General features: G+C 36.5%; 2 protein-coding genes across 2 annotated transcripts; both read left to right on the forward strand.

The window, feature by feature from the left end:
- The first annotated feature begins 6,808 nt into the window (after positions 1–6,808).
- On the forward strand, positions 6,809–7,968 carry LOC9319764 (glycine-rich protein 3). The gene is made up of 2 exons (XM_021033047.1): positions 6,809–6,953; positions 7,368–7,968. The coding sequence occupies exons 1-2, from the start codon at positions 6,875–6,877 to the stop codon at positions 7,748–7,750; spliced, it is 462 nt and encodes a 153-aa protein (XP_020888706.1). The 5' UTR covers positions 6,809–6,874; the 3' UTR covers positions 7,751–7,968.
- A 7,630-nt stretch (positions 7,969–15,598) lies between these two features.
- Positions 15,599–16,449, forward strand: LOC9319765 (glycine-rich protein 3 short isoform). The gene is made up of 2 exons (XM_021033062.1): positions 15,599–15,736; positions 15,951–16,449. Exons 1-2 carry the CDS (start codon positions 15,658–15,660, stop codon positions 16,238–16,240), a joined length of 369 nt encoding a protein of 122 aa, XP_020888721.1. The 5' UTR covers positions 15,599–15,657; the 3' UTR covers positions 16,241–16,449.
- The last annotated feature ends 10,340 nt before the right edge of the window (positions 16,450–26,789 follow it).

Here is a 26,789-nt window from a genome sequence, read left to right on the forward strand (position 1 = left end):
CCAAATCGTAGTTCGATATGTATGTTTTACAATAGAACTTTTTCAAGTTGATGATGTTCCAAGGTCTTTGAACGGAATTACCGTCAAGGTCCTGTAAACGGTATACGCCATTTTGGATTTTTCTGTGATTTGATAAGGGTCTTCCCAGTTAATACCGAGTTTTCCAGCTCTTTCTTCTTTTGTGTTATCGAACACTCGCCTTAAAACAAAGTTTCCTACATTTAAAGGCCTGTTTTTCAACTTTGAGTTATAGTATCGAGCGGTCAACTATTGATAGTTCTGAAGCCGAATAAGGGATTGGTCTCGCCTTTCATCGATTGTATCGAGAACGTCTTCTAATAATTTAGAATTCAGTTCTTCGTTAAGTGGAGCTTCGCTCCGGCGTAAACCGGGAACATTCAGCTCGGTTGGGACTACTGCTTCCATCCCATATACTAATGAGAATGGAGTTTCTCCCGTTGCTCGTCTCGGGGTTGTTCATTATGCCCACAACACAGGTTGCAGCTCGTCGTACCAACCACCTTTTCGAGCATTCAAACGTTTCTTATGATTGCTGAGAATGGTTTTATTGGAAGCTTCCGCTTGCCCATTTCCTTGAGGATACCTCGGCATTGAATAGCTAAGTTTTATCCCCCAAGAGGAACAAAAATCTTCAAATTCATTTGAAATGAACTGTGGACCATTGTCCGTTACTATTTCGTAAGGAACTCCATGGCGACTAATAATGTGTTTCCACAAGAATATATTTACCACAGAATCTTGTATATTTGCGTAAGCTTCAGCTTCAATCCATTTGGAAAAATAGTCCGTTAGAATTAATAAGTATTGGACACCTCGCGTTGAGCGATGCATCGGGCCAACTATATCAATTGACCATCTCATGAAAGGGTATAGAGCGGATATAGATGATAAATATTCAGATGGCTGGTGAATAAGAGGAGCGTGCATCTGACATTTTTTACACCGTTTGGCGTAATCGATGCAGTCAGAAATCATAGTTGGCCAGAAATATCCTAACCGTTTGATTTTGAAAGCCATTTCTCGCCCTGAAGAATGACTGCCGCAAAGCCCTTCGTGGACCTCGCTTGTCACTATTTCAACTTCGGGCCCGAAAATACATAAAAGATAAGGATCACTGACGCCTCGCTTGTACAATGACTCTTTAATTATACAATACTTAGCGCTGATGATTCTTAATTTGCGAGCTTGTCATTTGTTCGATGGTAGTTCTCCATTATGAATGAAATTTTTGATGGGTACCCTCCAGTCAGCCCCCGAATCATTAGCGGAAGTATTATCCTTAAGTATAAACTTCCTTAGTTCTGGCTCGGAAAGAATATCAGGATCATTTATCAGAACTTCTTCATTATTTGCGATATCCGGAAGTGACTGTTCAGCTCGAGATGGTTCTTTAATGGGAACCTCTTGATCTTTTAGTTTTCTTCTCGGCTTTCTTTTAGGAAGTTCTGTTTGTGGATTAAGCTCATCTTGAGACTTTGCTCGAGATCTAGTGACAACAAGCGAACTGTTCTTGTTGTCGGTATTTAATTCTGGAGTTTCGATATGCTCGACCTCCAAAATATTATCGTTATCTGTTTCTTCATCAGAAATACTTTGTGAAGAAATGCATTCAACTGGAATCACTCGCTTGAGTTCGGGATCTGATCCTATCCCGTGCGGCTGCCTGATTGCTAGTACTAGCTGGCTGGCCTATTGGAGGAGTTTAAGTAATCTCGGGCCTGTTTTGTGCGGGAGTCGCGAATAGCATGCGCTGATGCGTTGTTGTTCGCGCTGAGGACAAATTATCTAAACGGCTTGAAACAACGTTCTGCGCATTTGACAAATTTGTCTGGGTGGTTTGAACACTCGTTAAGGTTTGCTCGATTGAGTTCAACCTTTCACTAAGAGTGGTGTTGGCACCAACAAGTGTACCCATCTGACCGGTCAGATCGGTGGTTGTCTGAGTAAGCAAGGCAATTGCGTCGCTCAATGCTTGCTGATCAGCCATAGTTTCTTGGTTGGAAAAAAGGATTAAAGAGTTTTGTGGTGGTTCCCCACAGGCGGCGCCAAAATGTGGATGTATGATTCACACTCGATTGTCTTTAAGTATTTCAGTGGAGAAAAACTCTTGTAAAATCAGAAAATGAATATGAGAATTCGAAAGGCAAATTAACCAAGAAAGAAGTAAAGAAATTTGATCAGAACGAAGTACAAAATGCCTTGCGAAAGTAATAAAGAGAGAAAGTATATTGTATTGCTTAGAAGTAATGAGTAAAAAGATTCGTCCCCCTCCAACACATGCGTTTGAGGTTGTTTTTATAGAGAAAACATGATCAATGCGGTCATTTACTACTCATAATCGCATTGATCCGCATTAATCATGTAGGTTACAACTTGACCGAAACGGCTTGAATTTGAACTATCTTGGGCTTTGCATGGATCTTCCGAACTCTTTCTTGCTGACTCCGAACTCCCGTGTTTTGACGCTACCGCGAGCCTCGAACAATATTCTCCTCGCTTCGGCCTTTTTCTATGCGAACTGTCTGTCGAATAAGAGCGAACTCTATACTGGCAAGGATCGAGCTCTTCTACTAGACTGAATCGAACTCCCGACTGGTTAAGCTCGATTCTTATAATAAAATGTCTTTAATTCCAAGAGAATTATTATGTAATAATGACATAGACAGATCCAAGTAGATCCTACCGAAAATGTGTGGGATCCGACCCCAACAACTTTCTCCATACTCAGGAATAGCTTTTCGCTATCATAATATTTTATATATCGTTGTATATCAATGTTTACAAATAATGTTTCAAAGTAATATTAAATATATAACGCCACATAATAACATAGATAAGTTTCTATATAATTATTTGAAGGATACTAAATTAGAATTACAGAAGATGTATTTTAAAAGTGGCTAAAGCCTTACATTTCATCACAAGGAATCCAAAAATCCAAAGTTAAATAAATAATTTTAGGAATTTATTTAATCTTGAAATGGAGTATACAAAATAACTTAAAATACTAGAATAATGGTGGTTACTAAAACTTTGATTTGAATATATTTTGGAATTAATTTTATGAATGAACAAGCCTCTACATTTACTAAAAAACAAAATAAATAAGTAGAATTTTAAATGGACACAATTGTTAGGAAAAATGATATTTTTTATAATAAATAGTTATAGTGTTGAAGATATTCAAACTTCATTTTGTTTCTTAATTTGATATTATATGGCAATCCGAAATTCAGATGTACTCATAAAGAAGATATGCTCCAGCGTTTTCCATTTGAAATGGGAACTCTTCCAGTGCGGTATCTCGGTCTCCCTCTTCTCACTAAAAGTATGACTCGCTCCGATTATTTACCCCTCATTGAGAAAATAAGAAATCACATCACCTCTTGGACGGGTCTGTTCTTATCTTTCGCGGGTAGACTACAACTGAGCAAATCTGTTCTATCAAGCATCACTAACTTTTGGCTCTCAGCTTTTAGGCTGCCAAGTAAGTGTATTAAAGAACTTGAAAGTCTTTTCTCTGCATTTTTGTGGTCTGGTGTAGAACTCAACTCAAGGAAGGCAAAAGTGGCATGGTTGGATGTTTGTAAGCCAATTAAGGAAGGTGGGCTGGGACTAAGACCGATATCTGAAGCAAACACGGTGAGTATTTTGAAACTTGTTTGGCGGCTTGTCTCCGCTAAGGACTCTCTTTGGGTCAGCTGGGTTCACGCAAATTTGTTACGAAATGGGTCCCTTTGGTCAGTTCGACAAACAAGTACTTCAGGTTCATGGATGTGGAGGAAATATTGAAATATCGGGATAAAGCCAAACCTCTACATAAGATGGAGGTAAGGTCAGGTCTGGCTACTTCCTTTTGGCATGATAATTGGTGTTCTCTTGGAAGATTGGCTGATGTTTTAGGTCCTCGGGGATGTATCGATATGGGTATCGCCACAAACTGCTCAGTTGCTGCAGCCCTCTCAAATCACCGCCGACGCAGACACCGAAATGAAATGCTAAACCGAGTTGAGGATGAGTTGGATTCCCTCCGATCACATTCTCCAGCGGGTAAGGACATTTCACTATGGAAAAGGAATAATGGCTCTTTCAAGGGAACGTTCATTTCAAAGGACACTTGGTATACGATACGAGAAACTAATCCGGTGTGTGAATGGTATAAGGGTGTATGGTTCCCCCACTCAACGCCTAAGTACTCATTCATCACTTGGATCGCCATTCGTAATCGTTTAGCTACGGGAGATAGACTGCTACAGTGGAATGCTGCAGCAAATGGTGATTGTAATTTGTGTGATGGGAACATAGAAACAAGAGAACACCTCTTTTTCTCTTGTCCGTATTCTTCTCACGTCTGGTCAGCTCTCACACGAGACATGCTTGGGCAACACTACTACACAACACGATGGGAAACTCTGCTTCCTTTACTCACGGCTCCATCTACCTCAAAGCTACATTTGTTTGTTTTGAGATATGTGTTTCAGATTTCTATCCACAGTCTATGGCGAGAACGGAATGGGAGACGACACGGCGAGTCACCAACCCCAGCATCCATGCTAGCAAAACTGATCGACAAGAACGTTCGTAACTGGCTGAGCACCTTAATTACGACGGGCTCACCCACTTATGAAGGCGGACTGCGATATTGGTTCCAAATCCTTAGTCACTAGTTTTCTCTTCTTTATAATCCATCTCAAAAACTCAGATTTTTTCAGCTTGATGTTGCATTTATTGTAAAACCGTCTTTTTTTTGTGAATAAATTTTACATTCATAAAAAAAAAAAAAAAAAAAAAAGAAATTCAGATGTACGGTTCTATTTCAAATTTTTCGTATAAGTATTTGTGATATACCTTTTGACGACTTAATTACTATTAAATGCAGCAAAATGATTATTTGAAAATCAAGCAATTAGTTTTTAACGTGAGAAAAATTATTCTTTTCATATCTTGGATAATATATGTAATTTAAAACTTATTCAATATTCTTCGGATATGTGAGTCTGTTTTTCTGTTTTATCATTTTTCAACATGTGTTACGGTATTTATCTAATCATTTTTAACTTTAGATAATGTTGAAAAAGTGCCCCTACCAAAGAAGAAAAATAAAATAAAAAGTGCCCCTACAAAAAAAAAACAAATATTGAAAAAGTGCAATATTTTTGCTAAAACTTTAATATAGAGTATTATTCTTATTTTCGATAGTTTTTTGTTATTTATAGTATAATTATAATTTATACTCCCTCTGTTTCACAAAGAGTGTCATTTTAGAGTTTTGCACACAGATTAAGAAAACATTAAATTTTTTGTTTTTTCTAAACAAAAACATCATTAACTATATACCTAAACATAATCTGCCCAATAGTAAAACAATCTGCAGAATACTAATAGTCATAAAACATAAAAAATCATTAAATTTTGCATTGAAAACCTAAAACGACACTCTTTGTGAAACAAAAATAAAACCTTAAAACGACACTCTTTATGAAACGGAGGGAGTATTTGTTTAATTTTCATAAGAAATATGTTTTGCATCTCAAAACCAACTCATCTAAAGATGTATCCATATATTAATCACATAATTTACATGCATAAACTCAGTGACCTTTAATATGTTCTCAGTCGCGTAAGTGAGTTGGAGAAAATGATCTCTGTCGACATAAGTGAAATTTAGGCTTTAGCCAAGCAAAATTTTGCACCCTTTTAAAGTCGGCCGTAAGTAGCCCTTCTATGCTCTACTTACTCAGTATCACTGTATATAGGTTTAAAATATGTCGACTATCGGATCCATAACAAGTACCAATAATGGACGACTTTTCTGTCCAAAAATAAATTAACAATGATAATCCAATAATGAAGTTTTTGCATATTAATACAGTAAAACTTCTATAAATTAATAATGTTGGGACCATGATATTTTATTAATTTATAGTGATATTAATTTATCTATAAATTAATAATTTATAGCGTAAATTAATATTTATTAATTTATAGAAAGTTTTGTTTCAATTGTAAAAACTTTTTTTAAAAAATACGAGCTAAAGCAATGTGATCTAACTAAGATTAATGTTTTGGATGTTATAAATTTTATAGTTTTAGCCTTAAACACTTAATATTTCGAAAAAAATAATTTATTTTGACAATGAATAACAACGATTATAGAATTCACATATACAAACGATATACATAAATTAAAATTCACAAAGACATCCATTGTTGTATTTTAAAAACATATACAACTATTAAAAAAAATTATGCATATTCAAAATTTAAAAACTTACAAAAAAGTTTGGCTATTTTTATGAAAAACACTAAAACTATTATATATATATATATATGTGAAAATTACATGATTATTAATTTATGATATTATTGGGACTATATTTTTACATAGAGATTTCAAAAAAAATATTATCTTATTATCTTATCGAATTTGGTTAATTTTTACATTGGCCCGACTCGGGAACAGCCAAATTTATTAATCTATCGTGTTTATTAATTTATCGAGTATTAATTTATAGAAGTTCTACTATGTGTGAATGGGCTGGGTTTAAGAAGTTTATCGAAATATCCAAAAGACTAGTGGGGTTGCCATTTATGGAGTTTCAAAATTATGTACAATGCATCCAACATCCAACCATAAGGGGACCGACGCAATTAAACTCATACATATACTTAGACTTTTCTACTTTGTTTTAATTGTGAAAAATTCCCTTATTTATTTTATTGGAGTACGGATAAGTTATTTGACTTTTCTCATTCCCTCCTCCTCGTTTTCTTTAAATAGAGGCCATGCATGGTAACATTTTTATCCATCACTTGTTTTTCCATAATAAGAGAGTTTTAAGCATTTGAAAAAATGGCTTCCAAGGCTTTGGTTCTGTTGGGTCTCTTTGCTGTTCTTCTCGTCGTCTCAGAAATGGCCGCGGCATCATCCGGTACTTAAAATAATTATATATTTAATGTCTATATATTTCTTTCTTTGGATGCTATTAAAGAAGAGAGATATGTTAGTGAGGCTAATCGAACTAGAACTAACGTACCATTTGATGATTTTATCCTATGATTTGTCGTCCGTTCTAAGTCCGGACTGTTGGTTTCAACAGCGGTCAATTATTTGAAGTCACTAAAGTCAAAATTCTTAAGTACGATGTCTAATCTTCATTATACCTATCAGACCTTCTCAAAATATTCAAATGCTTTGTGCGAATATTTTAATTATAATCTTCAATATATGATGTTATAATATTTTTAAAAAACAATAGATCCAGACAGATTTTAGTACCGTGGAGAGGCATGTACGTTTACACGAACTAAACATTATGTTTGAAATAATGTGTTGTTTTGGACAGGCACGGTGAACTCGGAGAGTAAGGAAACTGTGCAACCTGATCAACGTGGTGGTGGCTACGGTGGCAATGGAGGAAATTACAATAACGGAGGAGGTTACCAAGGAGGAGGAGGATACCAAGGAGGAGGAGGAGGACACAACGGAGGAGGTTACCAAGGAGGAGGAGGATACCAAGGAGGAGGAGGAGGACACAACGGAGGAGGATACCAAGGAGGAGGAGGCCGCGGTGGCCATGGAGGAGGAGGATACCAAGGAGGAGGCGGTGGGCGACAGGGAGGAGGGGGAGGTTACTGCCGCCACGGCTGCTGTTACAGAGGTTACCGTGGCTGCTCAAGGTGCTGCTCGTATGCCGGAGAAGCTGTTCAGACTCAGCCCGGTCACTAAAACAATATATTCACCAATCACCACCATGCATGATTGCATTATGTGTGTGTGATTTTAAGTAAACCATGGTGCGTTTGTAATGAAGTGCCTCAAGTTTTTGAGGCAATATAGATTAACAAGAGAACTATGGGAATAAAGTTTGATGATGTAATGTTTTATGTAGTTTGAGTTGTAATTCCTGCTGTTTGCATAATAAAATCGTTAGTAATTTATGTTAATATCGTTTTTTTTGTAACAGTGTTGTTATATCATTATTCATACTCTCAGGGTGGGAGGGAAACTAGATGTAAACATGTCTCTGGCCGAGGAATTACTTTTCATTAATGAAAAGACCAGACACCTAGAGACTCTATTGAGGATTTGTCACCAACATTTCAAACTTCACTAAATATATGAAAGTACCAGAAAAAAATATCTTAGAATATTTGATGTGCCCAAAGATATTAAAACTCATAGTATCAGTAGTTTCACCGGTCTTCATGTAAAGCATCTAGTCGACCACTTGGCACCGGTTTTTACCCCGCACGCCGCATACCCCACCGGCCAATAATAATTACATATTTGTACTATTGACATGATAAAGACTTTTCAAAAATGAAAATATAATTTCTTGGTTCTCTTATAATAACAAAATCAAAAGTTGAAGACTGGCAAAACAAGACTCTTTACTAATCGGAGACTTTAGTGATTTTTTTCTTTCTTTCAAAGAGTAAATGAATTTGATCCAAAGAAGAATCTTGTATTCCATAAGAAAATCAGAGATTAACACAAAATCCGGAGAAATCAACTAATAAATCTCGCTAACAAAAACATGATTTAACATAAAGAATAGACCACGATCACTTGTTTAATTAAGGACTAAACATAGTTTGGTAATAAGGACTAAACATCTATACTAATATTTGGGAAGTACATCCTAAGAGTCATAACTTAGATTTTGTAAAAAATTACAATATATGCCATTATATAATTCTAATCATAAAATTTATTCCATGTCACTAATATATATAAACGGGTCAACGGGTTTAAAGATATTAAAAGATTTTGTTTATATAATACAGATAATTCTGAAAAAAATTCTTCAAACGATTACACAATTGAAAATTATATACTAATCAATTCGAAAATGTAACACAATTAGTAAAAATGTTATATACTAATATATTATTCGAAAATATGATCGAAAATGATATTGAAAATGTTATATAGTAATCCATTATTCGAACATGTTATCAAAAATGTCATTGAAAATGTTAATGAAAGTGATATATCATTGAAAATTGTATATTTTGTTTGAGAAGTGTAAGAAATTACATTATATCTACATATACATTTTTAGAGGGGATTTTGGTTTTTAATTCAAATGGATCGGGTTTTGACCCGGTTTTAATTTGTTCGGATCCTATTTGTAATCTTTAATTACCCATTTAACACTATTTCCTTAATTTATTCCCACATTTATCGGCATGCCATTAGAATTTATTATTTAAATTTGCAAAATTAATAAAGATATTAAGCAAACTAAATCTCAGAGTATGTTGCTATATTCGAGTGTATATTCTCGATTTAACGTTTTCAATTCTACCTAATTCCAACTAATCTTTCAACTAATTAATCACCACCTTTATTTTCGGAGATTTTCTTTCTCCAGTATCTCAACAAAATCCATTTAAAGAAACAAAATTATGACTCTAATATATTAAAATCTCGGCATATTCCAAAATATTAACGAATCCAAAGATTTTTTCTCCAATTTGTTGCTACTTCGAATATTTTTTGCGTGAAGTGATAGGGATTAGTGACCTAATTTTGACCCTATAAAATACTCTACACCTAAATGTGGATCTTTATCATCAAACAAAAAAAGGTCACGATTTGCAAGAAAAACATTTAACACACCTTTTTCCTCTTCACATGGCTGCTACTTTTGAGTCTATGGTGAAGATAGATGTCGAATGGAGAGATTGTTGCAACGGTTTGTCATCGAGCTTTAGCTGATGCTGTGTACGGGTAGGGAATTAGTGGCTGTGACGGCGACCGTCGGTGAGATGTTGGTTCAACGGTGGGTAATAGAGCTTTAGCTTGGTGGTGTAGAACTCGGATCTCTTTGAAATTAGGTTTGGATCTAGACCATCGCAGATCCACTTTGCCGTTCAAACCGTCAGATCAAACCATCGAGAAAACTTGCCGAGAAAGATATTCTGCAAATCCATGTCTTAGTGTATGTGTTGCTTGGTGTTGTTGCGATTATTAAACCGTGAAACTAAACCAAGCTAAACCAAGAGATGACTTGTGTAATTGAAATCCAGAATCAAAACTTGGAATCGTGAGATGACTTGTGATGATGGTCATGTGTAGTGGTGGTGGTTTGTGCGATTGTTTGTTTGGGTTTTGGAATTTGATTATTAAACCGGAATTGTGGACCTTGGGTTAAGGTCACGTGGTTGTAAGTTGTTTCTTATTAAATGGGCTTGGTTTAGTCTCTAAATATTTAATCCTAATTAATTATGGGATAGGTTACTGAATCGAAATCCATGGGTTGAATCAGGGTGTTATTGAACATGTTTTTTTCAAATCTTCAATTCATAGCTGTAATCGAAAAAAAGATCTGTGCTGAATCAGTAAGATAATCAGAGGGGATAAAGATTTTTTGTATGAACAATTGGATCGACTCTTTTTTTCAAGTGAAAAAAAAGATTGACATTTTACCAAAAAAATAAAGAAAGCAAAAAAAATTATCTATACCCTTTTTTTATACTATATACAAATATAGTTATGTAATGTGTCTTCTTATTGATTGTCTTTCATTTTTCAAACTAACTTTTTTTATAATATTAATGATATTTTAACTCTATACAAATTAAAAATTTATATTTTATGAGAACTATTTAAAGCAAACTTTTAAATTTACTCGAATTATATATTTTAAATAAAATTATTATTAAAAAAATTACAAAATGATGTTTAATTTTACGGGACGAGGTTATATGGTGGGACGGATTTGAGTCGACATTAAAATGGGAAGGTATACAACGGGTGAAAAATCCTAGAATTAACAATTAAAATACAATCATACAATCTTAAACACTAAACAAAAAAAAAAAAATTTCACAAGACATATATAATTTAAAATTTAAAATTTTCATATGTTAATTCGAAATACACATTTTTTCCTTATATATAACAACATGCATATACAATATCGATTTTACTTATAATGGATAAACAAATATACACATAGTGTACTTTAATTTTATTTGCACAACATATATATATATATATATACACTGCAATTTTAAATATTTATTTGCTCAATAAAAATTTATAAACCCATTCTAATCTCATATATTCTTCACATATATATATTATGTAAACAAGAAAATAAATTCATATTTAAATACCCTATACATTAGTACGTAATGAACTATATAATTTTCTATATCTCTATATTTTCAAAAATGAAACCTAAAACATATTAATCCTACAATGTATAATATATATACGTTTAAAACAAACAAAATAATAGCATATATGTAAAAGAAAGGTCTTAAAAATCAATTTATATTTAATAAAAATATAGGTCCGCGGTGTACCGCGGGTTAATATTTTTTAAACCGTTAAACCGTACAAAATATTAAAATCCGTGCTGTATAGCACGGATGATGATCTAGTAGTTTGATAATAATCAGTTTCATGGACATGGACGTAAACATGAAATGTGTGTATGAAAGGGATCCTTAAAACGTTATAGTTACGTCATTTTCCACGTTCACTTTCACGAATACGAAAACGATCAAAATCACGTCAGTGACAATGCCTTTATTCACGTCAGTGATAGTTATCAATATGTTGTCATATTAATTTCAGAAAACGTTGTGGAACCTCTTGGAATAAGTGATAAAACGATCTTTATCAATGGCTCGTTATATTTTTTCTTAAAACGCACAAAAAAATAAGCTTACAATAGTTTATATAAATACATATTTGCTGACACTTTAATATTATTCAATATGTCGGCACCCACTTTGTACGAAATTTTGGATGTCAAATCTAGTGCGGTGATTTTAAAATCTTAGTGATAGAATTCCGGGTTAAAATATTCTTTGACACAACATGAGTTCAGATTATAGTTGGAGAGATCGATAGCGTCAAAATGTGTTTATTGATGTGTTCGAAAGTGAGTACGAAACTGTTGGATAATTCCAACTTACTTGAGGAGCAAGTAATTTCTTTTTAGAAGATGGTAGAAAGGAAAAATAAGAAAGGTAATTCAAGAAAGAAAATATAAATAATGTCAAATTGGATAAAGTTTGTAAAATTTTCTTATCATAATAGGATTAGGAAAAGTTTGGTTCTAGTATAAATAAGAGCTTTATGAAGAAGAAGAAAAATAGTTTGAAAGAAAGCTCAAGGAGCTCGAATAGCTCGGGGTGAGCTTGAATAGCTCGGGGTGAGCTTGAATAGCTCATAGAGCTCGAATAGCTCAGGGGAGCTCGAATAGCTCGGGGTGAACTCGAATAGAGAGTCTAGAAGAAAAAACTCATATAGACTTAGGGGTAGCTAATTTATATATAAGAAGATTCTTATGGAGAGTTGTTCCATAAGACCTAAGAGTGGACATTAGAGAGAGATCAAGGCTTTGGAGAGTTGTTCCAAAAGACCTAAAGAGAGATTTAGTTTTGAGTAGTTTCTAAATCAATAAAGAAAGTTTTTTTTAATCTCTTGTTCTCGTATTGCTGAATTAGTTTCTGAATCATCCAGCGACTAAGTCAGAATAAGGTGATCCTGATTTGAATTGGTATCATACCTTAGTTTGAAAACTCTGGACAAGACTGGTGGTACGTGACTCGTAAGAAAGTATGGCACGCCAAAATCCACAACCACAAACGAAAGACCTTGGAGCTCCATCAATCCATTGTCCGATGTTGACATTGACAAACTACACTGTTTGGGCGATGCGAATGAAGGTACATCTCCGAGTTAGTGAAGTATGGGATACGATCGATCCAAGATCTGCTGATCCAAAGAGGAACGACGTGGCGACGACGCTATTATTCCAATCGATCCCCAAAGCCCTAATACTTCAAATCAGAGAACAAAACACGGCGAAGAAGGTTTGGAAAGTCGTCAAGTCTAGACACCAGGGAGCAGACCGGGTGAACGAGACGAGGCTTCAAACCCTAGTGGCTGAGTTAGATCGGTTGAAGATGAGTGAGATCGATACGGTAGACGATTTTGTGGGGAAGGTTTCGGGCACCGCAGCTCAATCGGCATCTCTAGGAGATACGATCAATGAAACAAAACTTGTGAAGAAGTTTTTGACGGTACTTCCAAGAACCAAGTTCATTCATATTGTAGCATCCCTGGAGCAAGTTCTTGACCTAAACCAGACGGGGTTCGAAGACATTGTTGGGAGGTTAAAGGTATATGAAGAACGTGTTGGGGAAGAAACCCAAAGTGAAGATCAAGGAAAACTGATGTTTGAAAACTCAAACCCTAAGCATGGAGGTACGACAATAACAGAGGCAGTTATAACAGAGGAGGCTTTAACCGTTGTGGAAGATTCGGTGGTGACGGTTCCAGTAGAGGCAGGGGTCGAGGAAGGATCACCTGGCAAGCTCAAGGAGGAGAAACCGAAGATCAAAACCAGAAGTAGAAGGATCTGTCCAAAATTATTTTTTGGAGATGCAACAAGGAGGGTCATTATTCTTCAATATGTCCCGAGAAAGCAACGAAACGCAAGAAACTGAAGTTCTATATGTTCACAAAGAGGTTTTATTGAACAAAGATAAGATCATACCAAAGAACTTCGAAACCAGAGGAGTGGAAGATGAAGTTTAGTATCTAGATAATAGAGCTGAAGAACTTGCTGAAGGACTGACTGAAAGACATGCTAATGAAGCTATAAGGACATGGCATGCTCGGTTAGGTCATACAAGTTTTGGAGTTGATTCACAGAGAAGATGCTGGAGAAGGACATGAAAAAGATGATGTTATGGATGATATCACTCAAAACAACCACGAAGATGAGGTTGGTGAAGTAGTTCAAGGAGTACCACAGCTGACAAGGTCGGGTCGACAAGTGAATCAGCCGTGGTACCTTGAAGATTATGTAAGTATGTCCGAAAAAGTTTTCGAATTATTCCAGCAAGCTTATGGTGAAAGTGAGAGACTTCAACCTTAAGAGCCAAGATTTTATAAGTGGCAATAGGCATGCTTCAATGGAGAAAAGCATGTGAATAGTAGATTGAATCAATCAACAAGAACAAGACATGGTTCGTTGTTGACATATCGATTAAAGTTTTCGATCGGTACAAATGTTTAAAGAGTTTGTAAAGAAGCAAGCCAGCTTTTCTATCAAAACCTTTTGCACTGATAGAGGGGAAGAGTTTATGGAGTTCAATCGATTGTGCAAAGAGAGTGGAGTCTCTAGACAACTAATGAAGATTCTGAATGATATTTGGGGAGAAGTCGTACGTCTATCAAAGATCACGGGGCCAAATCTAAAGAAGTTAGATGTTGAGTCAAGAAGTGTGATCACGGGACCGCATCTAAAGAAGGTAGATGTGGAGTCAAGAAGTGTGTTTAATCTTGGAACCAAAACGGGTTCTAAAGAATATCGACTCTATGATCCACTTACGAGGAAGGTAATGGTCATGGTATTTGGGTTTTCTGTACTAGTCGTTGAAGTAGTACATGAAGTCATTCAAGGAGCAGAACAAGAAGTATATGCTCAAGAAATACTTGTCATGGAAGTAATACAGGAAGTAGTACAAGAAGTCATTCAAGGAGTAGAGCAAGAGGGATATGCTTAAAGAATACTTATGGATGCTAAGATGAAGTCAAATTTGAAGATCTCAAAAGCTGAGGAGGAGCAAGAGATCGGATCTAAACAAAGCTTGATGTTGAACATGTTCACAGTGTGGAGCAGAAGGGAGCTCGAATAGCTCGGGGTGAGCTCGAATAGCGCGGAGAGCTCGAATAGCCCAGGGGAGCTCGAATAGCTCGGGGTGAGCTCGAATAGAGAGTCTAGAGGAAGAGACTCATATAGACTTAAGGGTAGCTAAGTTCTATATAAGAAGAGGATTATTGAGAGTTGTTCTATAAGACTTAAGAGAGGACATTAGAGAGAGATAAAGGCTTTGGAGAGTTGCTCCAAAAGACCTAGAGAGGGATTTAGTTTTGAGTAGTTTCTAAATCAATAAAAAAAGTTTTTTTTTAATCTCTTGTTCTCGTATTGCTAAATTAATTTCTGAATCATTTATTACACTGATCCTGATTTGAGAAACAAAACTATATTATTATCTATGTTTTGTATGAAATTATTTATAAAATTTGATAAAATGTATTTTCTCTGTATAGAATAGTTTTTAATACATTTATCAAATACAAATTCTGTTAAAATAATATTAAAATTAGAAAAATATTTTATTTATCGGCTATTTTAATTGCAATGTTCCAGTCCAATTATAGAATTCTAGATATCTTTCTTAAGGTTTTTTTATTTTTTGGGCCAACGAATCTAGATGTCTATGTGGGTATGAATGCGCTGAGTTTAAGAAGTTAATGGAGTTTAATAGAGTAATATAGAAAGACTAGTGGAGTTACCATTAATGGAGTTTCAAAATTTATTTACCGTGAATCCAACAACCAACCATAAGAGGACCGAGTTAATCGACGTGTGCATATACTTTGATACTTATCTCCTTTACCACTTTGTATATAGTGTGACTAAAAAACTCCCTTCACTACTGATTAGTTTATTTAGTTTATTTGACTTTCTTTCAGTCTCTCCTCTCACGTTTTCTATAAATAGAGAGCATATTAGAGTAACATTTTATCCATCACTTCATATATTCACTTGTGTTTTCCATAAAAAGAGTGTTGTAAACAGTACTTGTAAGAAAATGGCTTCCAAGGCTTTAGTTCTGTTGGGTCTATTTGCAGCTCTTCTCGTCGTCTCAGAAGTCGCCGCTGCTGCATCCGGTACGTAAATATAATGTTGAAACCTTATTACACGTATCAGAATTTTTTTATGTTTTCTATAGAACGTATTTTATGTTGTTAATATTATTTTTAAATTAAAACTCGAGATTCGAATTTAATTACATTCGTATTTTTAAAAGTTTGTTTAAGAGAAAAAATAGTTTTGAAATTTGGGAGAGTAACATCTTTTGAAATTATGTGTTGTTTTGGATAGGTACAGTTAAGTCCGAGAGTGAGGAAACCGTGAAAACTGATCAATATGGTGGTGACCATGGCGGTCGTGGAGGCTACAACGGAGGAGGAGGCTACAACGGAGGAGGAGGTTACAATGGAGGAGGACACAACGGAGGAGGCTACAACAGAGGAGGAGGTTACAATGGAGGAGGCCGTGGAGGACACGGAGGTGGTTACTGCCGCTATGGCTGCTGCTACAGAGGTTACCATGGCTGTTCAAGGTGTTGTTCTTATGCCGGAGAAGCTGTTCAGACTCAGCCTGGTCACTAAACAATATAATAAGTTGACCACCATGCATGATGGTATCTAAATATACACTTATGTGCATATGACTATAGGTAACTTAATGATGGTGCGTTTGTAATGAAGTACGTTAAGAAGAGTAATGGGAATAAAGTTTAATAATGTAATGTTTATGTGTTTTGAGTTGTAATCTGCCATGTTTGCGTAATAAAATCTCTTCTGTGGTTTTACTATTATCTTAAGTTTTTGTGTAAGTTTTTATTTCATTATTCATACTCTTGGGGTCGAAAAAAAACAAATTGATGCAAACAAACCCTAGACAGTAGACACTCTACCGCGATTTTGCATTCAGCAACACTTCCAAAGTGAACTAATATGTATACGAAAGTACCATAAATAATCTCAAAATATTTGATGCGCCAAAAGATATTAGAAACTTATTTTGTTGGGTTACTTGAGTTTCAGAAATTTGACTCTCTTTGTATCACAATTATTCACAAGCTTGCACTGATTGATCGGTGTTTCGGTTTAAGAGAAAAAAGAAACTCAGACCGATTGGTCCACACAAGGGACTGATCAGTCCCCACAAACTATGACCAAGTAAAAGGAGAACTGGATCGTCGGTCTCCATCATGGATCGATCGACCTCCTCATGGATCAAAAATTTTCTTTTACGTCATGACCCCTTCTTTAAATCTGATTTCTTTAAATTTTTCGGGTTCATAAGATCTTAGGCTCTGTTTTCTTGTTATTGTTGGCTTAATGATGACATATCTCTCTGACTCTTTGACCTTCCCAGAGAATGGAAACCCTGATTTTGAGTGTTGATTTTTTCTTTGCATGAATAACAACGCAACTATGTATGCTACAAACATTCTTTATACTGGATGCTTGGGCATGCTCTCTTCAATACTTGACATTTACCTTTCCACATATATATTTTCTTATGTTGTAGTTTTTGTTTTGTTTTGAATGGAATATTAAGTTATATTAAAAAAAATAACTTTTTTACAACTAGTGCAACAATTTGTTAAAAACAATAAAACAGAATTACATTTTGATGTTCATGTTCTAAATTCAACAACAATGAAGTTTAGGATTGCTAATCCTATCACAAGAAATCGGATAATGAGAAGGGGGATGTGGAATCTAGCGGAGGTCCCAGTGATAATGTCGAAGTGGACTCCGTTTATTGAAGACAACTCGCCGGAGGTAACCTCGGTGCCTCTCTGGGTTCATCTAAAAAATGTTCCTATTGATATGTTTTCATGGAAGGGTTTAAGCTTTGCTACAAGTGCAGTTGGTGAACCAGATCGTCTGCATCCGGATACAGCACAATGTTTGGATTTCAAGGTAGCAAAGGTTTTTGTTAAGGCGGATCTTTCAAAGGAGCTGCCGAGATCAATGAATTTCAATCATAATGGTAAAAACACTTTGATTGAATACTCTTACCCGTGGTTGCCGCCTAGATGCTCGATTTGTCAAAAATGGGGACATCTACATACAGTATGTGGGGTAAAGACAAGTGAAAAAAGTGGTAGTAGTGAGCAGAGTTCTAAACGGATCAATGGAATGTCTCTGGAAAAAACACAGTTGGTGATTGTGGACACAGCTCCAAAGATTAAATCAGTGGGAGAAGAAAAAGTTTCTCAAAACAGCGACCCTAGTAAAGAAGGTAATGAAGCAGGATGGTCCATTGTTACACCGGGGAAAGCTGGGCGTAGTCCAAATGGGCTAACAAAGACGCTTGAATATGGTGAGGTTTCTATCTTATCAAACTCAAGATTTTCAGTTCTCGAAAATGAGGAAGAAGAAGCATTGGTACAAGAAGAATCATTGTTACCAGAGGAAGTTACTGAGGATTTGAAGGCTGTTAATACCCATATACAAGTTTCAGAGACTCAACAGGAGGTGAAAACAACTGATGATAATATTGATGATAGTCAGAAAGGGGAGGACGCGAAAGAGCCAACCCTACCGTTGCGACAAACTCTTCCTCGAGCCTCTAAGGCAAATCATAAAGTTGTTCATGATCAATCGACTCAAAAGGTTCATGATGCCAATCCTAGCATTTTGAATAAGACACGGAACACACGGAGGAATAATTAATGTCGGGTTTTTTTGGAATATCCGTGGATTCAACAAGTCAACAAAACGTTCAATAGTTCAGAGTTGGATCAATCAGCGTTCAATGCAGTTTGGGGGTCTAATGGAGACTCGAGTCAAGGAGAATAAAGCAGAGAGAATTTTTTCCAAGGTGTTTAAGGATTGGTCAGTCTTGTCAAATTATGATTTCAACAGATTGGGAAGAATATGGGTTGTATGGAGTCCAAACGTGAGACTCACACCGTGTTTCACAAGCGGGCAGATGATAACTTGTTCTGTTCTACTAGATGGTTCAGAGGAGGAGTTTTTTTGTTCATTTGTCTATGCATCAAATTTTGTTGAAGAAAGGAAGTTACTGTGGGAAGATCTAAAACATCATCAAAACTCTCCAATGTTTAGAGATAAACCTTGGATGATTTTTGGTGATTTTAATGAAATTCTTGATGTTGCAGAACATTCAAATTATGCAATATCCCCCTCTGTCACAGCAGGAATGAGAGACTTTCAAGATGCAATTAGATACTGCTCACTCTCAGACATGACATCTCATGGTCCAAGTTTTACATGGTGTAACAAAAGAGGTGAAGGATTAATCTGCAAGAAATTAGATCGGGTTATCGTCAATGATGCATGGCTTCTTTCTTACCCTCAATCACACTGTGTATTTGAGGCTGGAGGATGCTCTGACCATATGTGATGCCGTATTAAAATCAAAGATGTAGTCACCAAGCCACGACGCCCTTTCAAGTTTACTAATGCCTTATCAAAAGTATCGGGTTTCTTGCCGATGATACAAAGCTTTTGGGATGGAACCGACGAGCTTATCAATTCTACATCTGCATTGTTTCGCCTCTCAAAAAAACTTAAAGCTTTAAAGCCAAAGATCAGAGAACTTAGTAAAGAAAAGCTAGGAGATTTGCAGAAAAGAACTAAGAAAGCATATGAAGACTTGTGTGTATGTCAGGAAAAGACATTGTTGAACCCGTCCCAAGATTTAATGGTGATGGAATCACATGCGTTTACTAAGTGGCAGCACTTGTCGGAATTGGAAGAACGTTTTCTGCGGCAACGATCAAAATTGCATTGGTTACAAGTTGGAGATGGAAATAATCGCTATTTTCATCAAGCTGTAAAAAAAAGGGAGGTAAGAAACGCGATAAGAGCAATAAAGAGAGTAGATGGAACCATGGCTGAAACTCAAAACGAAATAAAATTGGAAGCTGAAAGTTTTTTTCATTCTTTCATGACACAATCTGGGTCAGATGGTAATGGTTTCACTGAAGAGGAATTAGTTGAATTATTGGGATTTTCTTGTGAAGAGGAGGATGGTGTAATGTTAACAAAAGAAGTGACGGAGGAAGAGATCAAGAAGACACTGTTTACCATGCCGGAAAATAAATCTCCGGGGCCGGATGGGTTTACTTGTGAATTCTTTAAAGAAGCTTGGGAAGTTGTGGGTAAGGATTTTGTAGTGGCTATTCAATCCTTTTTTGTAAAGGGCTTTCTTCCAAAGGGTTTGAATACAACGATATTGGCTCTCATCCCTAAGAAAACAGAAGCACAAGAGATGAAAGATTATCGTCCGATCTCCTGTTGTAATGTTATCTATAAGGTAATATCAAAAATACTGGCTAATCGATTGAAGCAGGTGTTGCCAAAGTTCATCTCTTCGAACCAGTCAGCGTTTATAAAAGACCGACTTTTGATGGAGAATGTCTTGCTAGCTTCGGAATTGGTGAAGAACTATCATAAAGACACAGTCTCGGCTCGTTGTGCAGTTAAAATAGACATCTCAAAGGCCTTTGATTTCGTTCAATGGCCATTCCTTCTGTCCACTTTAAAGGCGTTGGGTATTCCAGAAAAATTTATTCATTGGCTTCAGCTATGCATTACTACGGCATCATTCTCGGTACAGGTGAATGGAGAGTTGCCTGGTTTTTTCAGAAGTACAAGAGGGTTGCGACAGGGTTGCTCTTTGTCGCCATATCTATTTGTGGTTTGTATGCACGTCTTATCAAAAATGTTGGACAAGGCAGCCAGAGAGAGACGTATTGGATACCATCCTTATTGTCAGAATCTTGGTCTTACACACTTGTGCTTTGCTGATGACTTGTTAGTATTTTCAGATGGGAAAAAGCAGTCAATTGAGGGCATACTTCAAGTTTTTCAGAGTTTTGAGGCAGTTTCGGGATTGAAGATAAGCCTAGAAAAATCAACACTCTACATGGCTGGAGTTCTAGCAAGTACAAGAGCGGAAATCCTGGAGAAATTTCCATTTGATAGTGGCACTCTTCCCGTTAGGTATTTGGGATTGCCTCTACTAACGAAGCAAATGACATTGAATGACTATACACCTTTAATCGAGAAAATTCGATCACGAATAAGTTGTTGGACAGGGAGATATCTTTCTTTTGCTGGGCGCCTTCAACTCATTGGTTCAGTCATACATAGTCTTACTAACTTCTGGATCTCGGCTTTTCGCTTACCAAAAGCTTGCATTGAAGAGATTGACAAACTTTGTGCTGCGTTCCTATGGTCAGGACCAGAATTGAATGCGAAAAAAGCAAAGGTTGCTTGGAAAGATGTTTGTAAACCGAAGGACGAGGGAGGCTTGGGATTAAGATCGATTTCTGAGGCAAACAAGGTGAGTTGTTTGAAACTCCTTTGGAGAATTTTATCTGCTCACTCCTCACTTTGGGTCAATTGGGTTAGAATGTATTTGATTCGTAAAGGTTCCCTTTGGTTGGTTAATGAAAGCTCATCTCTTGGTTCATGGACATGGAAAAAGTTGTTGAAATATAGAGATCTGGCTGCATCATTGAATAGAATAGAAGTCTATAATGGTGCTTCTACTTCCTTCTGGTTCGATAACTGGTCACCTCTTGGTAGACTACTGGATATAACGGGACCAAGGGGCAGCAGAGACTTGGGGATACCTATCCTCTCAACAGTAGAAAGTGTGCTGGCCACACATAGACGTCGTACTCACAGAGTGGAATTTTTGAATGATATTGAAGCAGTGATAGAATCTCAGCGTCAAAGAGGTTCATCGGTTGAGGAGGATATGGTTTTATGGAAACAAAAAGGTGACAAATTCAGACCCAAATTCAGCTCAAAGGTAACATGGTATCTGACTCGAGAGCCGCAGCCAATAAAGGATTGGTATAAGGGAATATGGTTCGCATATGCAACCCCCAAATACTTATTCATGTCATGGCTTGCGGTTCAAAACAGATTGTCAACTGGGGACAGAATGATTGGTTGGAATACTGGTGCATCGGCCTGTTCCTTTTGTCCGGAGCCAATGGAAACTCGAAACCATCTTTTTTTCGAATGTCCATATTCAGAAGAGGTTTGGCGATGTCTAACTCATAAGCTCCTTGATTCAATGTACACGGCACAATGGGATTGTGTTCTTGGTCGTCTCGTTGATAACTCACAGGATGCCATCCGTATGTTCCTCTTGCGGTATGTATTTCAAGTCTCAATTCATTCAATTTGGCGAGAGAGAAATGGTAGACGACATGGGGAACCGGCGACTCACCAGTCTAGGCTAATCAAGTTCATAGACAAGCATGTCCGCAATAGACTCTCAATAGTTCGATCCATGGGAGACACACGGTTTGACAAAGCGATGGCGACATGGTTTGCCACGAGATAGTCAACTATTCTTTTAAACCTTTATATCTTTCAAAAATAGTCATAGAAATCCTTTAAACAAGCTGCATTCATTGTACAGAAGTTTCTTTTTGAATAAATTTTACATTCTATTCAAAAAAAAAAAAGAGTCAAATCCGTGTTTTTAGCCAAATTTGGAAGCCCTCCTCATACCTCTTGTCGCCTATACTTCTAATTGTTGTAAGCGAGTTCGAACTTGCTTGTCTATCCACTTGGTGATTTGAGTTTCTGAGTTATACTATTCGTCATGTCTTTGACCATTACGCTCCCTCCAAATAGCATAAACCGTAGCTTGTAGGACGTATCGAATCAAAAACCCTACCCGATCCTGTTGAAGCATTGAAACGTAGGTTATAAGAGTAGACCAATATGTCGAGAAACTTTCTTTAAGTAGACCTTTAATAAGAGCAGTCCATATTGTCGAAGTAAATCTGCAGGAGAAGAATAAGTGATCCCGGGTTTCTATGTTATTTTGACAAAAAGACACAGTCCCCCCCCCCCCCGATGCCTTCTCACTTTTTTTTTTCAAGATTATTTGGAAATATTAGACAAAATATAGAAAATGATAAGTTTATTTTTAATTTGAAGGACATTTTTTCCAAGGCCATTTGAAGGAATGATTTTATTTGATAAATATTTTCATACATGATCTTCTGTTTATTATATTTATGATTTAGATATATAATATGAATTTAAATATAGCAGTAGCTAAACGTATAGATTTAAAACATATTTGTCACAATATTTTTAGAAAAGTTTATAAGAATAAAATTTATAATACTACACTAAATATTTTTTCCCATTAATATACCAACTAATATTTTCTTCAATTAGAATAAACCAAATTTTAATTGAAAAGATATTGGTTGGTGTACTAATGTGGAAGGCGAAAAAGTTACGTACATTAATAAAAATTTAAAACACTTGATATATTTTAGTGGGATTTTCCATTTTTTTTTTTTTGATAAACAATTTGATATGTCTTTCTTTTTTTTTTTTTTTTTTTTGTCATCCGAAATTAATTCGAGCTCAAAAGAGCCATTACTGAGGAATGTTGTTTACATATGTGATATGAAGCGGTTCTGTACGAACTTTTCGTGCCAGTTTATCCGCTTTGACATTAGCCCTACGAGAAATTAAAGATAAAGAAAAAGATGAAAACTCCTCCTTGTCGCTCTGAAATTCCTCCAAATACACTGAAAACGCTGGCCATTCGGTTGGAGAAGACACCATCTTCACCAGGTCTGAACAGTCTGTAAAGAACGCTACCTCTTGATTATCTGCACCAATCATACACTTCATCGCCCAGAGAAGGGCCTCGACTTCGGCATGTAGTGGAGATAGACTTTTACGGAGGTTCGCAGCTCCCATGGTTGGCGGCTCTCCATTTGACGATGTACAGAACCATCTTGTACCGGAGAACTTATCACTTCCTTTCCATGATCCATCCACAAAACAACGGTATCCAGAATAATTCGACTCAAGTGAAGTATCCCTCACTCGAGTTTGATTTACCAAGTCCACAGAACCATGACTTTCATTATGGAACTCAATTTGAGCTGTTTGCCACAATTGTGCCTCTTTTTCCGCTAATCGTAATACCTCTATAGGGTCTTTATCTATATTTTCAAAGATCTTTTCGTTCCTTGCTTTCCAAATATACCAAATAATCCATGGAAAAGCTGATGAATCAAATTCTGAAGGTATTCTCCAAAATAAGTGATCTAAATTCGCAAAATTAGATTCCGTGGGAAAAATTCCCATAGCCGTAGGAATTTGTGAAAGCGCCCAAATCTGCCGTGCAGGGTGGCACTGAAAGAGTATGATTAATTGTTTCCTCTGATGCGCCACATCTGGCACATCCCGTGTCACAATCAATTCCTCTTTTTCGCAAATTTTCTGTAACCGGTATACAACCCGTTAAGATTTGCCACAAGAAATGGCGTATCTTAGGTGGACAATGCACTTGCCAAGAATGTGCTTTTAGGGGGTTGATGTCAGGGCCAAAAAAGGATAAATTGGTCTCCGACTTTTCCATCCGTGTGGTATGATATCCCGATTTGACTGTATATTTTCCAGATTTTGTAAAATGCCAACCAAAAGAATCCTCTTTTGTTGGCGCACCCACAGGTATGGCGCTTATTAGCGCGACATCTTTTGTATCAAAGATCGCTTTTAAGAGATCAATATTCCAAAAGTTCGACCGACTATCTATAAGGTCGTTAACTTTTAAAGATGGGTCAACAACTGAACCATTACTTTTTGCTGGTCTCGGGAATTGAGCTGGAATCCAGGGATCCTCCCAAACTGAGATGGATGTCCCAGATCCGACTCTTTTAATAAGTCCTTTATTAACCAGAGATCTAGCTGAACATATACTCCGCCATCCATATGATGGAGAATATGATTTTATATTTTCCAAAGGATTGGATTTCCTAAAATACCGTCCTTTAAACACCTTTGCGAAAAGAGAATCTGGAACAGTGATCAACCGCCATAATTGTTTTGCTAGTAAAGCTGAATTAAAATCGTCAACGTTCCGAAATCCTAATCCCCCTTCCGATTTGCTATTGCACAATTTATTCCAAGCCATCCAGTGCATACCTCTAGAATCACTATTTGAACTCCACCAAAAATTAGCAACCGCGCTAGTAAGTTTAGAAGTGATAGTTTTTGGAAGTCTGAAGCACGACATAACATAAGTTGGTAATGCTGCAGCTACCGATTTAATCATCACTTCTTTTCCTCCTTTTGATAAAAATTTAGCTGACCATCCGTTAATCCTTGTTTGTAGTCTATCTCTGACAAAAGAGAAGATTTTTGTCTTGGAACACCCTAAACTCTCCGGCAATCCAAGATAAGAACTCATACCTCCGATATTAGTGATACCTAAGGTAGATTGGATTTCTTCCTTGATATCATTATCTACCTTATGTCCAAACTGAATCGAGGATTTTAAAAAATTAATCTGCTGTCCCGAGACCGCTTCATACTTCTTTAAAATCCCCAAAATTACCCCACACTGGTCCTTGTTAGCCTTGCAAAAAAATAAACTATCATCCGCAAATAACAGATGTGAAACCGAAGGGCTTGCATTTGCTACTTTGATACCCGTAATTAATTTTTCCCGTTCAGCTTTCCGAATATTCGCAATGAGCACTTCTGTGCAAAGGATGAATAAATAAGGTGAGAGCGGGTCTCCTTGTCGTAAACCCCTCTCTGGTATTATTAGTCCTTTAGGTTGTCCATTAAGGAGAACTCTATATTGGACTGTTGTAATACACCACATTATCCATTTAATCCATTTTTCACAGAAACCCAATTTTCTTAAAACCTTCTCTATGAAAGTCCATTCCACCCTATCATAAGCCTTGCTCATATCCGTTTTAATGGCCATGAATTTGCCTTTACAGGACGGGTTAGTTCTCAACCCATGGAACATCTCTTGTACAATGAGAATATTATCTGAAATCAATCGTCCTTCTACAAAAGCTGATTGTGTTTCCGAAATCAGTTTTGGTAGCACCGTCTTTAGTCTTTGGCAAAGGATCTTCGATATAATTTTATACCCAACATTGTAAAGACTGATAGGCCGTAATTCCGTCATCCGTGTCGGTCTTTCCGTTTTTGGAATAAGGCAAATATTAGTCGTATTTAACCGTTTATCAAAAATTTCATCCTCTAAAAAGGAATTGACCAGAGAAAGAAGGTCTGTTTTAATAGTAACCCAAGCCTTTTGGAAAAATAAGGCTGTCATACCATCAGGTCCTGGTGCCTTTTCCGGATGCATCATAAACAGAGCCGTTCTCACCTCACACTCCATTGCGGGTGCTGTTAGAAAATTATTAATCTGATCCGTAATCAGAGTTTGAACTTCTGCCAAGGATTCCTCAAAAGCCTCAGGCTTAGTTGTAGTAAACAGTTCTTTAAAATAAGACACCGCTATATTTTGAATATCTTTATCCTCTGCAGACCAAATTCCGTTTTCATCATGTAACCCTGTTATTCGATTTCTAGCCCGTCTTTGTTTTGTTAGTGCATGAAAATAATTTGAATTATTATCCCCTAACTGCATCCGAAAGCTCCTACTTTTCTGATGCCAATACAATTCCTCATCTCGATAAGCCTCTTTCAACCGCAATGTTAATTCGGTAATCTCCTCCCGTGGTCTTCTATCATCTCTCTGAGCCACAAGTAATTCCGATTTTAGTTCCTCAATTGTTTGCCGCCCATAGGGAGTTAAATCTTTCCTCCACTGCGAAATAGCCCGCCTACAATTAGTCAATTTTTCTACAAATTTTCCCTCTCCTAACTCAGGGTCAGAATTCCAACCATTTGAAATTGCCTCGAATAATCCTTCCTTCCCAATCCATCTTTTATCAAACCGAAAATTTCTTTTCCCACGTGGGATCTTATCCATGAGTGTAGCTACCACAGGTGAATGGTCGGAAGCTACCATTGGTAAATATTCAACGAAAGAATTGCAGAATAATTCATGCCAATCTTCGCTCGCTAAAGCTCTATCCAAACGACACCGTATTGGTTTCTTATCCCGCCAACCCCGCCATGATAACCAGTCTCCGATATATGGGAATTCCAAAAGACCGCAATTTTGAATCATTAAATTAAAATGTATAAAAGAAGATGCATGTCTTAAGTTACCACCTCTTTTCTCGTGATTTCCGGTTAACTCATTAAAATCGCCTATTAAGAACCAGGGTGTGTCTCTAATCAAACCGATCCGTGTTAACCGTTCCCAAACTTGATCTCTATTTTTCGGAACCGGATCACC

This window comes from Arabidopsis lyrata (assembly GCF_000004255.2).
Source record: "Arabidopsis lyrata subsp. lyrata unplaced genomic scaffold ARALYscaffold_3, whole genome shotgun sequence".
Lineage (NCBI taxonomy): Eukaryota > Viridiplantae > Streptophyta > Magnoliopsida > Brassicales > Brassicaceae > Arabidopsis > Arabidopsis lyrata.